This window comes from Rhea pennata, chromosome 19, assembly GCF_028389875.1.
Source record: "Rhea pennata isolate bPtePen1 chromosome 19, bPtePen1.pri, whole genome shotgun sequence".
Classification (NCBI taxonomy): Eukaryota; Metazoa; Chordata; class Aves; order Rheiformes; family Rheidae; genus Rhea; species Rhea pennata.
Genome location: NC_084681.1, coordinates 4,623,852 through 4,641,302, shown reverse-complemented (window position 1 = coordinate 4,641,302; position 17,451 = coordinate 4,623,852). Strand labels below are relative to the sequence as shown.

Below are 17,451 nucleotides of genomic sequence, written 5' to 3'. Positions count from 1 at the left end.
GCAATCTGCAGCAGGAGTTTTGCTTGCTTATACGCACCCATAGACTTCCCTGTGTATCCCGTGCTCCCCACAAAACCTGAATTTGAGCTCGTGGTGGTTAAGCAAATCTTGTAACAGCCTGATCCAACAGCCACCAAAATAAAGAGCAAAGCATCTACTGACTCGTATGAGGAACAGTATTGGTCTTGGTTTGGTTTTACATACATTAATTGTTTTGAGATTAGCTTAGTAATGGGAGACAACGCTCAGCAGGGATCAGGCCATCCATCAGTAGTCTAAACTTCCTGGGTGGGGCTGTGCAGGTCCTGCTGAGTTGTGTTGCTTGCTCTCCCGTATGGGTCAGTAGGCCAGCTCTGTCAGCAACTCTACTGTTAAAAAACCCAAGAAACTCCCTGAGAAAATGAAATAGTGCAGATGCAGCAACTTTTTTGGGAGAGTCAGTAAAAGGCAAGGCTGGATCACCAAGCCCTCTGCCTGACAGTTCATTTCTAAGCCAAACCAATTCATGGACTAGAGCTGCCAGAAGAGGGGAGTGCTGGTCCATGCACTGAACTTTCTGGCTGCGCCTGCGTCCCAGGCTGGAGCTCTGCAGGAGCCTCCTGGCCCTGCCTGGGGCGAGCTGGCTGGCCCTGGCTCAGCTGGGGGGCCCGGCTGTGCGGGTGGACCCATCTCTGCCGCAGCACAGCGGTTTTTGAACGGAGCCAGTGTCTGAGGAGAGGCTCTATCCTGTGGTGTCCTCCGCTCTCTCCCTTTGCTCTCACGGGGCGCAGCTGTCCCCACCACCGTGTCACCGCCTCTCAGCTCTCGCACGCCAGAGCCTCCTCCGGGGAGGCGGGAGGAGGCGAAAGGCGGCAGGAACCGAAACTGAAATACGAGAGGCCATGGCAGCCTCTGTGGATCTCCAGCAGCTCCAGGCCGACCTGGACCTGAAGTGCTCCTTCTGCCTGGCGTACTTCTCCGACCCTGTGCGGCTCACGATCTGCAGCCATAACTTCTGCCGGTCCTGCATCACCGCCTACTTCAAGACGAAGCGGGGTGCCAGCTGCCCGCTGTGCCGCAAGGGCTTCGAGCTGAAGGACTTGTGGCCCAACCGGGAGCTAGCCGTTCTGGTGAACTTGATCTCCAGGGAGGAAAAGGAGAAAGAGTCGGAGAGACAGGAGGAGCTGGAACTGAACAGAGCCAGCGACAGCCAGAGCTCAGCGAGACGGAGAGATGTGGAAAAGGTACAGCGAGAGGCCCCCCGGGGCTCCCTAGCGGCAGCCCCCCAGGACATGCAGGGACTGCCTGGCGCTCCTGCCCTCACCTCGCCTCCCCAGGAGATCCTGGTGCCCTCGGTAACCCCTGGGGATACACTTTTCAGGGCTGAGAAGATGGAGGTGTGGCTGGGACTGAGTTAACTTCATCTTTCTTATTTTTATTTTTTCTTCCTGGCTACCTTGCTTTTCACATGCCAATTTAGCATTCTCATAACAAGATCACATTGAGAGGGCTACTGATGTGCCGAAGAGGGTGTTAGGAGAAGATGCAGAGCACTGCCTGTTGAGCACTGAATGGCTAGAGACCTTAGACATCTGTAAATCTATCTGTGCCTGTTTTCTTTTTCTTTCTCTGCATCTCTCTGTTACTGTTTTTTGTTTCTGTCTCCATTTTTTCACCCTTGCTTTATCATTCCTCTAGTTAAAACCTGCAATGGGCAAATAGTGTAATGCCAGTGTGTGGCATCCCTCACCTTGAGCACTGAGCATCCTGGAGGACAGAGCATTGCATTGCTTCAGTTGTTTTGTATCCCAGTCACTGTCTGTTCCTTCCTTTGTCTTTTCCTAAATGTCTTTAAGCAGTGTTACTTATTACACAGTCTTAGCACTGGAAATATCTAACCAAAATATTATTTATACGGTGCTACAGCTCCACCTACCCAAATGGCACAAAGTGGATCTGGTTCATTATCTAGATCTCTGCTTAAAGAGAAAAAAAGCTTTAAAAAAAATCCCAAATTTTGATTGAGGAGATGAGCAAAATCTGACTATTGACCCTCATTATTTTAGCATTATACACACCTGCATGCACAAAAGACAGTTATCTTCAATCTCTGCAGTCAAGCAAAGGGCTTAAGCTCATAATTACATTTGAATATATGTTGAATGTTGACTTTGCTGTGATTATTTACATTCAGAATTAATTGTCTCCTCTAGTCCCCCTTTTAATCAGTCAGTGTATAACTAATATCCATGATGTAGAGGGTTTTATTACTCTGCTTTTTAGCCTAGTCAGGTTTTCTCCGGGCATTATATAGATAAACATTCAAATGTGTCACTTTAAAGGAGGAAGAGATAAATGAGATCTCCAAGCAACTGGAAATGACTGAACAGACCATCCACCTCTTGAGGAAGGATCTGACTAAAACAAAGGTACAGATATGTACATTCATTAACTTCAATTAGCTTCTATTTCCACATCCACCTGGAGGCGCATGACTGACTCCAGTGTAGCCTTCCAGCCCAGAGCAGGAATCTCCTTTTCATTTCCTTCTTTTACTCTGAAAACTCTTTATTTTTTCTGATGAGAATAGACTATGGCACCAGGTGCATTAACTCTTGTCTTAGCTGGCACAAGGGGGCCACAGGATTTTCATGTTTTTGTCTTTTTCTGCCTATCCCAGGAGTAGCCTGAATGCTTTAGAGGCAAGATGCAAGGCATAAAGAGGGAATATAGATGTTTATGAAGAGGCTGGTCAAAGACTGCTGACCATAAAATAGTCAAGATTCTTAACATGCTCAAAATCCCATTGCAAGAAATGCAGGACAGTGAAAATATTTTTTATTCTTTTGAATAAAGACAGCTGCTGCTGATCTGGAGAGGTCAGTCAAAGAGTGTATTAGATGAGGTAGTAGATTCTCATATTACATGCATCTTTTCTACATACCGAAATAACTCCATGTTTTCTGCATTTCAGGAATATACATCTCAGATCAAAAGTCGGATTACTAAAGATTTCTGTTGCATGAAGGAATATGTTGAAAGACAGGAGAGAAACACACTGATGTTCATTGAAAAACAGCAACAAGCAACTCAACAGAAAATTGAAGAGGTTATTGACCAGCTCTGTGCTGAAGTGAACAAGCTCACAGACATCAAAGCCCAAATGGAGAAAGGACTGGTAAGTGATGAAATGAAGTGGCTGAATGTAGGCAGAAACTCTTGAGCTAAATCTCTTAAAAGGCTGAAGAGGTACAGAGTACTTTCAGATCTCCACTGCACTACTCTCACTAGAGACAATGATAGCAATCCACCACTGTCAGTGCTACCAGTGAAAGCTCAGAGTAGAAAATTCAGAGGGAAAAAAAAATACTAGGAAAGGCCTAAGATAGGGATACAAAGTCTGAACTAGATTTGTTCCAAGGAGGTTAGCGAGCTGGAATGAAGTCGAGACTACTTGCTTAAATCTCGTCCTGAGTCAAATCTAAGGTTAAGATTCTTTATTATGTATTTTTTTCTATTCCAGGAAAAAAAAAATACATGTATGCAAGTTAAAGGGTTCACAAAGTCATTAACTTTTCTGATAACTTTTTGTAAAAAATCTGTCAAAGGCTCTTAAAAGAGGCAGTAGAAGCGCTTTTAATTCTGCAAAACCTATTTTGATGTGGAAGACAATACTAACGATGTTAATCAGCTAGTGAGAATGTGGAGTAGAGCTCAGTAGATATGGAAGTGGATTGCCAGGGCAAAGCGCAGAGGCCTGGATTGGAATTCATCTCATGCAACGTTATATATTTACATCTGATCTAGACTCCTATTATAGTTAATTAAGAGAAACGGGTACTTTTAGAGCATGAGTCATCTGGCCTACTTGAGACACCTACCTTCAGATGAGATGAATCAAGCCTTCAAAATGCCTTTCCACAGACTGTAAAGGCAGACAAAGAGGACAAGCTCAGATGCAGATTTTCACAATTTCTCAATGTAGGCAATTGAGGATTACCACTCTCTTGTGTATTCTGTGCTAGATCTCATCCTGTTGCATTTTAAAAATTTGAGTTTGTATACCTAGAATGAGAAGAAAGCTTAAAAAGAGAAACCAAATTTGTGATGCATGTATATTGCATGTGTGTGTATATGTACAATATATGTATATATGTGTGTGTGTGTATATATATTTTAAGGAAATTATAATAAATTTAAGAATTCCCCATTCTTAGTTTTCATGGGGAAAGACATGTTAGTTTATTCTTGATCAAGATCATATTTTCTGTAAGATTTCCAGTTATTACTCTCAAATACATATTTTATAAAGGAAGCTCTCCACACAAAGAATAATATATTAGAGAGATCACTGCTGCTTTTCCACTCTAGTTCTATAGTATCACCTGATACGCTAGATGAAATAAGTGTTACTGTTTACATCCCCCATCTTGATTCTTGTTTTATGTTGTTATTAGGATAACTTACCTGAGAGAGATGGGTACAAAGGCTCACCTTTAACAATGGATAAAATTACACTTGATGAGGAAAAGATTGATGTTCTCACAAGTGCTGTAGAAGATCTTAAGAAACAACTGGAAATGTTACTTTTGGAGAAATACCCTGGGCAGTTCCCTCCAGGTGGGTTTTTTGAAATCTCTTGTTTTCTTAGAGGGAGTTGATCCAGCAGGGTCTTGCATGTGGCCTCTCCACCTCACTCAACCCTTACATGTGAGACTGCTGTATTTTGACACCGCTTTGACCCCATACTGAAGATTTGTAGGAAAGTCATTCTTACAAATGTATGGGTCTGTAACATTGGAAAACAAAACAAATACTTCAGAGAAAACAAGTGTGCATATTGTTCTAATAACCCTTGCAGTTTTGTAGATAACATGACCACATTATACTTTAATGGGAGCCCAGAAGAACTGATAGATGTGTAGATTAGAAATGGAGAATGAAACATGACATGTTTAAATATTGTTTTCTAAATATAGAGGAGTCTAAAAGTGAAGTCTCTGCTAAAATTAGGCATAAAGGACCCTCTCATCAAAAGCTGTGTCCAGGCAAAGCCTTCTGGAATTGGTTTGGGCTTTGCTGTGGAATTCTCCTTTTTCAAGCACAGTCTGTCTGTTTTAGAAAGCCCAGTGAGTGTTTTTGAGAGCAACTTAGACTAAACTAAAACCCCACTGCTACTCAGGGGCAATCCTCCCCTTACCACTCTTTCCATTACTACTTGCCTTTTGCAAGCACTAGTACTGAAAAACCCAAGTTACTTAATCATAATTTTACCTGAAGATTTTTCTTACCTGGATTATTTCAGCAGTTGAGTTTACAGCTCTGCTCTGCAATCATTTTTAACAGCACAACCGACGCATCAGTGGGCAGAGGCACAGGGCAGGAACTTTTAAAGATGGCTTTCCTGACAAAGCCAACGTATCCTGTAACTATACCAGAAAGTGTCTGCAAACAAGTCTTATAAATACACCTTACAGCATCACAGAAAATTAGAAATAGTCCTCAAATCTGTAAGACTGAATGTCAGGCTTTTCAGTGGGCAGACTCAAAAATTACTCAGTGCTTGTGAAATGCCTGTGCAAGTAACACAAGGAACATGGCATGCTGGGGGGGTAGGGGGGGGAGAGGACCACTGTAAACATGGTGAAATATGAAAGAAACTGGCTCATGTGGATACAGAATTTCAACATGACATCAAACTAATCCACGCACCCAACCTTCTAACTGCTCCGTTCTGGCCACAGTGAGTGTTTTAATAGGTTTGGGTATGAATAATGTTTGCCTACACATCCTTCAGTAATTTACACAATTGAAAAAAAAAATCCTTTTTTAGAACTTAAACGACTAGCTAGTTTTACTATATTTTATGTTTTCCTTTGGAAACATAAATATGTCCTATTTACATTTTGAAGAAGCACCTTAACACTTTCTTTTTTCATATATAGAACAACCTCCAGATTTGCATCAGGAAGCAAGGGTCTGCTCATTATCTTCAGAGTCTAGAGCTGAAAATCCAGGACCAGGGATTTCAAGCCAGTTTTCTCAGTGTAAGTATGCAAGCCAGCGTGACTCTTCAGTAACAATATTCAAGTAAAAACAAATTAATACTATGACTGTGGATCTGTTGAAGAAAACTGTACTTATAAACATCATCAGGGTATCTGGCTTTTCAACTGAAGCTTAGAAATACAATCAAGTTACCGTGAATTAATCAATTACTGCAGCATAATGTAATAATATACCTGACAGCATAGGTAAGATGAAAAGGGTAAGAGTCCTGTTTTACAGAGGTATATAAGCCTGTGTTGTAGCTTGTGCTGGCTGCAGATTATGCATTGCTGCATGAGCAGTTACTGATCTTTACTGTGTTAAGCTGTAGTGACTACATGTGGTGTCTGAATTCTGTCTCGTTTTTACAGAAATGTATTTACAGTCAATGTATTCTACTACAGCTGTGCCTTAAACATGAAACAAATGTTTTTGCTGATAAAACATGCAAAAACATGTCCCAGTGAATTGATGATTATATCATTTTTCTTAGGCAAGGTAAGTATCCCATTTATTACTGTATTTATTTTATATTGCCAGTATTTATTACTGGTAAAAGGCTAATTTTGTTGCAAGACTATGGTTGAGAATCAAATCCATCCTGTGGGATGACAAGCACCATCACCTTTCATTAGAGTCCACAAATCTTTTGTGGATATTTACTTGATCATGTCTGTTAAATGTTTCAGTAATCACTGGCCTCAGGGGACAGTCCTCGGTGTTTGGTTTATGATTCTTGCTGTGGTGCAGGACCGGGCTTTGGTTAAGGTGTATGATCACTGGGTTTCATTGCTGTTCTGAGAAGCAATGCACCTTCAGCATTATGAAGGATACAGGTAAATACTGAGGCGACCTCCCTTCTTGTCACCTGCAGGTGTGAATATTTTCCTTTCTCTCTTCTAGGGGCAGATGATGTGACCTTTGATCTCACAAGAGTATATCAGCGCTTAGTAATCACAGCCCAGAACAGGAAAGTAATGGTTTCCAACCATCCCTCTAATTATGAACCATCACCCAAGAGATTCTGCATCAGCCAAGTGATGTGTTCCCAGAGCTTCTCTACTGGGTGCCACTACTGGGAAGTAATTACCAAGGACAGTGATGGATGGGCTGTTGGAGTTGCTCATGAAATGATTGGTAGAAAAGATAAATTGGGAAGATCAGAGCATTCCTGGTGTGTGGAATGGGTAGGTCCCCAAAAGCAGCTGTCAGCATGGCATAGGGGTCAAGAAACATTATTAAACAGGGAGAAACCATTGAAGGTTGGAGTCTTCCTCGAACTACAAAAGAAGAGCATGTCATTTTACTCCATCACAGACAAAGAAATGCTCTTGCATACTTTTGAAATCAATACGTCAAATCCTCTTTACCCTGCCTTCTGGTTATATAATCTAGAGAGAAATGGATCTTTAACTATAAGTCATACAAACAGGAGGTAAAGCCTGTTCAGGAAAGTGAAAATTTTGACTGGCTGCAGAGCTTCTATAAAAGCTTTAGTGTTTAGTATAAGAATTTACCAGAGAGTATAGTTACCCAAGCTTGCCTGGAAATCAGCAATTCATATTTTGTCTGCTTGCTTTTTCTTGTGCTATGCTCTGATCTAGCCATACTTCACTAAAGCAAATCCGGTCTATGCTAAGGGTGTTAACCACCCCCGAGGAAGTGAGGTGGATTTCCTAAGCAGCATTAAGCAGTCCCAAACCTGCACCTATAAAGGAAGCTCTCCTTCTTAGCAGCCCCAGAGGTGGGGACTAAGCCCACCTGGACCACACGGGCCTCGTCGTCCTACATTGAGTCAAAAAATACACATTGTGCCATTTTATTCTGTGGAGTGTGATTTCTTTAGAAAGGTCTCTTTGAGCAGAGAATGTTCAGAGGGCAAGGATGTTAGTGATCTCATGTATGAAAATCTTTTCCTTCAGAGTGGGTGCTAAACTGGAGGAAACAGGCCATGTATCTGAGGACCTGACAAAGGATGTTCTGGGAGACTTCCCTGCTGTCTCACAGGCACTATCTTGTTTCAGTCCAGCTCAAGCTGGCTGGATGTCAGTCCTCATGAGGTTGTGATCATGGGGATGTTTTTGGAACCAGCTATTTTCAAATATGTTTGTACCAGCTAATAAATCATGTGTTAATTCTATTCCTATTTTAAAGAACAAGAGCAGGACTGTGTCATGGCAGGGACCATCTTTTCCTGCTAGATAGCCTGAGGAATTAGGAGGTTTTGGGCGTTCCCTTCCCAGGGGGCAGGGGATATTTCTGTCCCAGTCTGTAGAGTCTTTCTGGCTGCAGGGAGGTCCCGGTTACCTAAGAGGGGTGAAGGGACCAGTGCCGAGAGGCTGCAAAACCTACTCGCTCTGCTGGAATTTTTAAGAGGATCACTGCTTCATGCAAGCAAACTGGAAATAAAAATTTTCGAGAAGCAAAAGCTTACAGGAAGATTGTGTACCTTAAAGGTGGTGTAATGCATGCTTTGGTGTACAAAATCATCAAAAAAAGGAGAAATTTCACATGAACAGACCGTGGCGAATTCTGTTCAGTTAGATGAGCTACCGGAGTCGCACGTCCTTTGAAGGACATCACCCCAGGGAAGGCAGGAGCGCAACCCCCCTCAGCGGAGAAAGGCCCCAAGGCAGCGGCCGCGGCCGCGCGCCCATCCCCTCAGGGCCCCGCGCGCGGGCTCGCCGCTGCCCGCGCAGCCGATGGGCGCGAGCGGCGCGCGCCGCCGCCCGCAGGCGCGCGCGGGCTCGCCGCTCACTAAGCTGTCCCTCTCGCGCCGCCGTAGGTTGTCCGCGCCGGGGCGAGGGAAGAGGAGGCGGCGGCGGCAGCAGCAGCGCGGAGGGGGTCGCGGCGTGAGGGGCTCGCAGGCCGCAACGGCCCCGCTTCCCCCGCTCAGCCTCATGTGAGCCGCCCCGCGCCGGGGCCAGCGAGCACGGCCATGAAGAAGGACGTGAGGATCCTGCTGGTGGGGGAACGTGAGTGCGGGAGGGCTCGGGCCGGCCTAGCGGCGGAGCAAGGCGGGGGGCGCCGCGGTGGCCGCGCCTCTGGCTGTCAGGGCGCTGGGGGGGGGGGGGGGGGGGCCGGCTCGGCTCGGCTCGGCTCGGCTCGGCTCGGCTCGGCCCGGCCCGGCCCGGCCCGGCCCGGCCGAGACCCGCCGCCTTGGGGGCGCTGAGTCCGGCCCGCCGCGGAGGGGAGCGGGGCAGGGGGCGGCCCTGTGCCCCGCCACCGTAACCGCCCCGCGGCCGCGGAGGAACGCGCCGGCGGGCCCGGGAGCCTGCGCTGGGCACCGGCTCAGAAGGCTGCTTGCAGGGTTGCTGTGCTCCGTGGAGACGAAGCGGGAGGAAATTCCTGCCGCGCGTTTGGTCACGGCCTGCCTCACCTCCTTGCCCCCCCCCCCATCAGCTAAGCTTTAGCTTTTCTTATATGTCGAATTAGGAAATCATAAACGTTTCTGTGGGCAAATGTGTACTCCAGGCAGTTATGGGATGGGCGTTGTGGGCTTCTGCTTAGGACGGGGCCTGGGAGTCCACACTCCCGGCTTCTGCCATTGACTTGCTGCATGACCTTGAGTAAACTGTACATGCTTATACACATGCTAAAGTTACAATGATTTTTGTTTTTAATATGTTCCTAAAGTTAGGCCTTTAAGTTCTTACTTAGTTACCCAAATCACAGGCAGGCTTTCAAAGACGCAAGGAGCTTGCACTTTACTATTTTCTGAAGTGCAAGGAAAGAGTACAAAGTGATCACCAACTGTTAGTAGTAAAATTATCTGATTATATTAAGAAGATAGTATTACTAACAAAGCACCCCTGTGAATTGAATATGTAATATATTTCTAGTACAGTTCATGAAATATTACACTGTGGGTTGGCTCTGTCAATACTGTCTAAAAAGATCCTCTCTGATTTCTTTAAAGGTAATCTTTAGCATGATGTTACTATGCAAGGAGGGAGGGTTGAACTTTTAAAACTTCTGTTTGACCTGTGTCAGAAGACTGTTTATTTAGAAATGTATTTATGCTTTTGAATATGCACCTGAATTCCTTTTCAGAATGTATGCCTAATCTACCTTCCTTTCTTTGGCAATGAGTTCAGGGATGCATGTTTTAGAATTATAATTATTGGACAGATTGATTGCTAGTTCACAGGCAATACTGCTTAACATTGGACTTGGCATGCATTACTTAATAGATACAGAGTTTAATTCAAAAACGGGTGGTCTTCTGTTTATAGCTGTTGTGATGGGAAGAAGGAATCACATAAAATCATTTGAATTAAGAACAGTCAAAGTGCCAGACTTAGTATTTTGTAGCTGCAGAATATGTGTTTAAGGAAGGAATGGTCTGTAGTGAAAAGCTACTCCTTTCCCTTTCCCCCCAAAGCAGCCCCCTCTAAAATGCGACTTACTGCACTATATTAACACTGAGAATTTGCTTAGTGTATTTTAGGGGGGAGAAGAGTATTTCAAAGTTGCACTGTGTAAGACTGGTGTGTTCTAAACTGGTTTGGGTGAGTGGTTTACGTACAGATTTGTTTAGAAGAATTGCTTTGATTTGGCAGTTGGGTACCTAATGTGTCCTACTGTGAAACTTACTGTGTAAATTTCAAACTGCTATGTAGATTTTTATATATAGTAGCCTGCAGTATATGCACAGATCAGAGATTGTGAGCACCTTTGTATTATATTTCTCCCTTCTGTTCATTACAAATCCACTAGAAATATATTTTATGCACGGATGCAACTTGTCAGTTATATTGTTAGTGGTGTTTTACATGCGTGTTTTTTATATCCATTTGTTAGTCTGAAATGACGAGTTACTCTAGACCATGCAATACCTGCTAGAGTAGTAGCAGTCTGTCAGTTTCAGACTCTGAAATATTGTGGGGAAACCTTTTGATGAAAGAAAACATAGTTTTCTTCATCCCCAGTGGTTTTCACTTTAGGTTTAAAGTCATTCCAGCATCCAGGGTGCAAGCATCAATCTTTAATAGTCACTAATTTTCAGAAAATGTCTAACATGCTATTTTTGCCCAGCATGATTCAAAAGGCTTCTGTATATGAGGAAAAAGAGAAGCCTGGTTAATCATCAGAAATGCTGTGCTGTCTTTTTCATCCTACATAGTTCAGGCTGTTATTTCTAAGACTGTAAACAGAACTGAAAAGGCAAATGGCAGACCTAAATTCAAGCAAAATAAACCTCATCACTTCAGCCTGTGGTCTTTCATAGAAACAACACTAGAACACTTCATCTGAATTAAATATTCAGGAAAAAATTAATCATAACAAAGTTCCTTCAGTAATGTGTTTTCTTAGAACACCTTGAACGTAAACTACTAGAAAATTTTTGCAGAGGAACAATTTGGACTTGATTTGAATGCTGCTATGTACGTATGTGAAGCTTTAAAGATCAGTTCTTTGACCTGTAATCTGTGGAAGACCTGTCCTTGCTAGGTCCATCTGGCCTGTCTGGTTCAAGATACCTTTTAAAGTCCTTGCTCCAGCGAGTTGCTCTAGCTTCCTTCCCGTTGCTTCATTTTAAACTCATGGACAGTTCTTTGTTTGTATTTTAGCCTTCTTGCTCCACAAATCATTTTATTGCCTACCTTTGCTCAGAAGCATCTTGAGGAATATTAACATAAAGGTGTTGGCTTTGTTACGGGCCTTGGGGCTCTGGACAGTTGTGAAGAGAACTGGAGGCCAGTTGGTAAAGCCACAAGCACATTCAGGAAGCTGACATAATGTTAGCTGTGTTTGGGGTTGTTTGTTTGGAATCAGAGAAGCAGGTGTAACTTCTGGCTTAAAGTGGAAATACAAAGCCTGATAACTTTGTCCATTTTTCTGAACAAACTTAATTTAAATTGCCTTATTGGGTCAAATAATTTTTTGGCATCTGATGAACATATCAAGAGTGCAGCTGGAGAAATCTGTCTAGTTTTGATGTAGGTGATTGTTGTAGTGTTTTTAAATTCTTTTCTGTTTGTTTTGCTATGTTCATCAGCATAACATCGTTTTCCAAAAAATGAAGTTTAATATACTTAGTTTAGCTTTATTTCCTTTTTTGGTGGGAACAGAGAGAGAAATATATTTTACTCTATGTCTAAAGGTAACATACACTTTTTTTTAAGTGTAATTATGACTAGAAGATCGCATCAGTTTAGCCTGACTTTTAATTTTGGGGAAAAAGGAGTGCTGTTTGAACTCAACAAAACTTAGTATTGTGTGGTATATATGAATTGATTTATGGACCTTCAAAAGCAAAGACTGTAACTTAACACCCTTGTAGTGCAAACTGTAATCACTTCTATTGTGCTGAAACTGTATTTCCAAAAGGAGTTGGTCTTAGCTGAAAATACAAAATACATCAAATGGCAGGTGGTTCAGTGCTAGTTGCAGGATTGGGGAGGGGGAACTTGTCCATACTTTATTTGCGCAGTCATTTGTGTATTTGGGGGTTTTTGTTTGTTCATTTTCTTTTTTGGCAGAATCCTTTCCAGAGTAAGGACTATTAATTTGTAAAGAGTGAGTTGCCATAAAGAGCCTTCAATAAATTATATAATTTTAGGAAAGTAAAGAATTGATTTTTTTTTAAGTTTTGTGTAAAAGTGGAAAGCATATGTAAAAGCCTGTAAATATTCAGAGTATCTTTTCTAATCAGCTATCTGTATTCATTTATTTTTAGTCACATATAATTAATAAACTGAATTTCTGTCTTTGCAAAGCCAACATGTTTTGCCATCATTTCAAGTGAAAGCTGACCTGGTCAGATGCAAAATATACTCATGTATTTTCTGTAATTATCTAATAACTTTTCTTACCTATCAGAAAAATACATGTCTGGGGAACAAGAGACCTTTCTATAGCTCTCCTGGTTGCATCAGGATGAAACTTAGGATGTAGTCTATTCAGGAGAGCACATGGAAATGTAAATTATTGTTTTAACTCATACGACTATCTTTTATGAAAACATAATCATAAGAAATCTGCATCTTACTGCTTCTCAGCTGATACCACTGGGGGAATAGTGTAATCTTTTCTTCCTAAGAAAGAACAACAGTCTCGCTCTCCAGGGTAACTTTTTCTTCATTTTTCATAATTTTATAAATACTTTTTAACTTACGGTGAAGAAGAGAAGCTTTTGTTTCTGGATGTCAGATGGCCCTTTGTTACTATAACAAAAATAGACTTGGATGAATCGAATGTACTTTGACTAGAACATTGATTCAGTAATTTTCTACACTAAAACAATCAATCATATGAATTTAGTTTCTTTTTCTTCCTCTCACATTTAGTGTTATGTACAATTAAATAGACAAGTGTAAATGCAGTGATATCAGCAAAACAGCTTCTGTCAATAGATGGCATTGTATATTGCTTTCAGTAGGAACAGTAGTCCTAGCTTTGACTGACAAGCAGCATCTGCGTTAGTAAAATACACATAGTAGCAAAGATGCTATTTGACCAGGATGGAATAGCTTCTGCTTGAATCGAGGGCTGTCAAAAATGCTATACAATCACAGATAGTAATTCAATCTGTTTCGGTATTTTTATTTTAAATAAATGAGTCACAAACAATTAAAGCAGTAATAGTCTTTCAGCTCTTTCAAAAGAACAGAAAGTGGGCAGATGAGTGCCTTTAGGGATGGGGGTACTCTGAGAAAAGTTACTAACTTAACTCAAAATGATCACGTTAAAGATGCTCAAAATCAGGAAATCCAGTTACAATGCCAGAATTCTTAACTTTGAAGGTAAACTGAGCTGTTTGCTTGAACAAAGTTGAGTATTTGTATTTTTCTACTTTTTGAATTAAAAAAAAAATGTGCCTTTAGAAGTTTTTTGCTTTTTTAGGGTAAGGCTCACTTGTATTGCAAGAGACTGTGCTCCTGTTGCACTTCCAAAGTGGTCAGACTAGTCTGTGGAGACTTTGATAATAGACCCATGTCTTCTGGCCAGCTCTTAATTTTTGATAGTTAATTCTTAAATTCCTGTCTGTGTGCTTTCTTTGTAACTGTTAAACTCTATTAATGGATTTCTAGTTTGTTTCTGTCGACTTTGTTGCTTAATTGCTCTACGGTAAGGTTAAGTTCTGCTAATTCTTTTCTGTAAGACCGAGCAAGATTTGATTCTCTTTTTTTATGCAACTTTGAAGAGTGAAATGGATCCTAGAGTTTTTCAATAAAAGAATTCTGAAAGAATGGCTTTCATCTGTACTCAGTATGTTTAAACAACAAACAAGAACTTTTAACATGGTCAGTTGGAAAATGTTTTTAAATTATTTCCTACTTTAAGATGGGAAGCAACTATTAAGTGTAACAAAAACAAATTATCTAATCTATTTTTCCTTCTTTTACAGCCAGAGTTGGGAAGACATCGCTAATTATGTCTCTTGTCAGTGAAGAATTTCCGGAAGAGGTAGAGCATCCTTATTTGTTTTCTAAATATTATTTCTGTCCTGTTATGTAATTTTTTCAAAGAGTAAATTAATAGGTTCATCTTTAAAATAAACTTTTCTAATTAAAAAAAAAAATGCCTGTAACTACAATGAGGACTTCACCTAGAAGAGTGATTTAGGTTAGTTTAAATTCTGTGTGAGGTTCAAGAATATAAGTTTATCTAAATCACTTCCTTATTTTTAATATGCTTAATTAAAAATTAAAATCATATGTTTTGATGCCTAGGAAACGTTAGTTTTCTTAAGAGGTTGAAACTACTCAGAATTGGCAGCATGTTTCAATATTAAAGACTCATAAATGGAAAGATGCTGAAAGAGGCAAGATTCTTCATTTTTTTTGAAGGAGTGTTATATTTGTAGAGCAGGTAGATTGAAAAATAAATAAGAATGAGGAATTAATAGGTCATATTGTATAACTTCTAGATAGCCATTTTTTGTGAGTAAGAAAGATAATGCATTTAATTTTATTTTTGAAGACTATTTTTCTGACTCAATTGACGTCAAAAACACAGAAAACTCGAGCTGCTTTCTTCTACAATAAAAGTAGAGCTACTTAGGCATTTTATTCCTTTATAAAAAGCAGCACAGTTCTCTTTGTACCATGATGACCCTGCAACTACTGCAAGTGGTTAAGATTTTTACATATAAACATGAATGTTTATTTCTTCTGATCACAGGCCTTAAAATAGCGATCATGTGCTGCTCTTTGAAATTACACTGCGTTATGTTTAATGCAAATCAGTAGGTTACCACAGCTCAAAAGCCAAGATCAGATTGTTAGCATAACTAAATTTAGTACCCGATCTTACAGGTAAAAAGGAATTCCAGCTGCTCTTTGTTCTTAGACTGTTAAGGGATCCTCCTTGACAGACTGTGTGTTTTTTGCACTTAATAAATTACAGGCCTCTGTTAACTTCATGACTTATTTGTTCTGTATAATCTGGTACAGTTCTTTAAGCCCATTTTGAAAGAAAAGCATCATGTGTATTTAATACAGAAATCTGTCTGAACTACAGAAATTTATTTTAAAAAATTATTGTATCCTATAGAAACTGCTGAAAGATTTGTATAATTCCTTCAGGTCAGCCATGGGGATCAGAAATATATAGATGTGTTTACCAGGCATCTCAGTCTTTAGAATACTGTTTGATGTATTGGATATTATCAATAATCATTCTTGATTAAGACTTAAGTAGAGTCTGAAGCTTTACAAAAAAAGCATTCTTTAGGTTGTTGGGCTTTCTCTTTTTTTTCTTCTATTAAAAAAATACAATGAAAGTTGAATGTTCAGCGAGTAAAAGGCCGTAGCTGTGCAGTTAATTTTTATTAAAATTAAATTTTAAATTGATTCTTCCTGAATATAGATTAGTGTTCTGTGGGAAAAAGTCAGCAATTTTAGCTAAATCACATTATTTTGCAGAAACGTGTTTTAATAGTATTATGTGTTGTTTTCTTGCAGGCTTTTCTAAGCTTCACGTTTAGCACTATGTCAGAAGGAAGGAGGTTGTCAAGTTTTGTTTATGTGGAAATTCAGACCTGTACTTTGTCATGTCTGTTAATTAGTTTTCAATACCTTGAAGAAGATTTTTTTTTTTTTAACAGATGTCTTCATCAACACTGTTAGCATGGGTAGTACTTGTATTGATTTCAGTGGGAGTAGGATCAGACTCAGATGTCGTGCAAAAATTACATACTCTTTATATATGTTTATATTTTTTGTCAGTGATGTCATGCTCTAATGTTACTCTCCTACCAAAGAATGTAGAGACCCTTATAGTAATTCGTTGAGTTTGATTAGTCAAAGGATTATAGAACTTTTATTTATGTAACATTTTTGTTTAAGATAACTTGCAATTCAGGTTTTATTTATAGTTCTCAGTGTTTTAGTGGTTCTTACAGATGTTTGCATGTAATGGATTTAAGTTTTATTGAAGCATTCATTGAATCTCTTAAAAACACCGCTTTCTTGCATAGCATGCAGGAAGCCAGTTATGCATTGAGTATACTAGTAAACAACAAGAAAATAGCAGTGACTTTCAAAAGATGGCAAAAAAGTATTTAAACTGTTAATAAACTATTTGATTTAAAATCGACTAATTGACAGATAAGTTGCACTGTACTACTTTCTAGCCCTCTGGAATTTCAGTGATTATCTTTTAAAGGCTTTTTTTTGCTGTTTGTTTACAACCCAAGGTTCCACCCCGTGCTGAAGAAATCACCATTCCAGCTGATGTTACCCCAGAAAGAGTGCCAACCCACATAGTGGATTATTCAGGTAAAAGGACTACACAGTGAAGATTTGAGTGGTTTGATGTGGAATTGCTTATCTATGTCAGTAGCCTCTTTAACCGTAATACTGGTATGAGAGAAAAGCTACATGTAGGAAAAGACTAGATTGAAGCTGCAACTCATGGGATAAAACTGTATCAAGTGATGATGGCTCATTCTGCTAATTCAAAGTCTAACAAGAACTGCTGACCTTCCATGGAGGAAAGTGGGGGCAATATTCCAGTAAAGCTAGCGTTCTTTCTGTGACATGCATATTCAGAGGTTCAGACACAAGTGGGTGCTTTCAGGAAATTCAGAGCTATTTTGCATTCTTTTAGGGAAGAATTTACTAAGATGCAGGAGACTTTAACTTATTCTGTATCTTTGTGACACAAAAGCATGAGATGTCTAAACTTAGAGATTCAGTTTTAACCTTTTTATTTTCATTTTTTAACGTATTGCAATTTCTTTGATCTTACTGAGTAAATATATTAAATAGGCTGAGCATCAAGTTCATATGCTTGCGTAAATATATGTAACTGTTGCACAACTAGACAAAAATCCAAGTTACCAGTTAAGTTTAAACATGCTTCACAGGTATTCAATCTCTGTAAAATCTCTGGTAAAAATTTTATAATAGAAGCTAAGAAGTAGGCTATGTTAACAGATTCCTTCCTGCTGCTTCTTTCCCATCACTGTTGAGG

At 40.3% G+C, this 17,451-nt stretch overlaps 2 protein-coding genes across 7 annotated transcripts in view; both read left to right on the top strand.

Annotated features, from left to right (window-relative positions):
* The first annotated feature begins 872 nt into the window (after positions 1-872).
* RNF135 (ring finger protein 135) lies at positions 873-7,849 on the top strand. Its single transcript, XM_062591668.1, has 6 exons — positions 873-1,223; positions 2,322-2,408; positions 2,954-3,157; positions 4,437-4,599; positions 5,925-6,026; positions 6,931-7,849. The coding sequence occupies exons 1-6, from the start codon at positions 882-884 to the stop codon at positions 7,464-7,466; spliced, it is 1,434 nt and encodes a 477-aa protein (XP_062447652.1). The 5' UTR covers positions 873-881; the 3' UTR covers positions 7,467-7,849.
* Positions 7,850-8,828: 979 nt separating this feature from the next.
* Positions 8,829-17,451, top strand: part of RHOT1 (ras homolog family member T1) — a 29,806-nt gene continuing 21,183 nt past the window's right edge. For 5 of the 6 annotated variants that reach the window (XM_062591500.1, XM_062591499.1, XM_062591502.1 and 2 more), the window contains exons 1-3: positions 8,829-9,002; positions 14,381-14,439; positions 16,673-16,754. In XM_062591500.1, coding sequence (XP_062447484.1) covers positions 8,966-9,002; positions 14,381-14,439; positions 16,673-16,754 — 178 coding nt within the window. In that variant the 5' untranslated portion in view covers positions 8,829-8,965. The remainder of the gene's footprint in view (positions 9,003-14,380; positions 14,440-16,672; positions 16,755-17,451) is intronic. The other variant, XM_062591503.1, reaches the window with a different exon arrangement.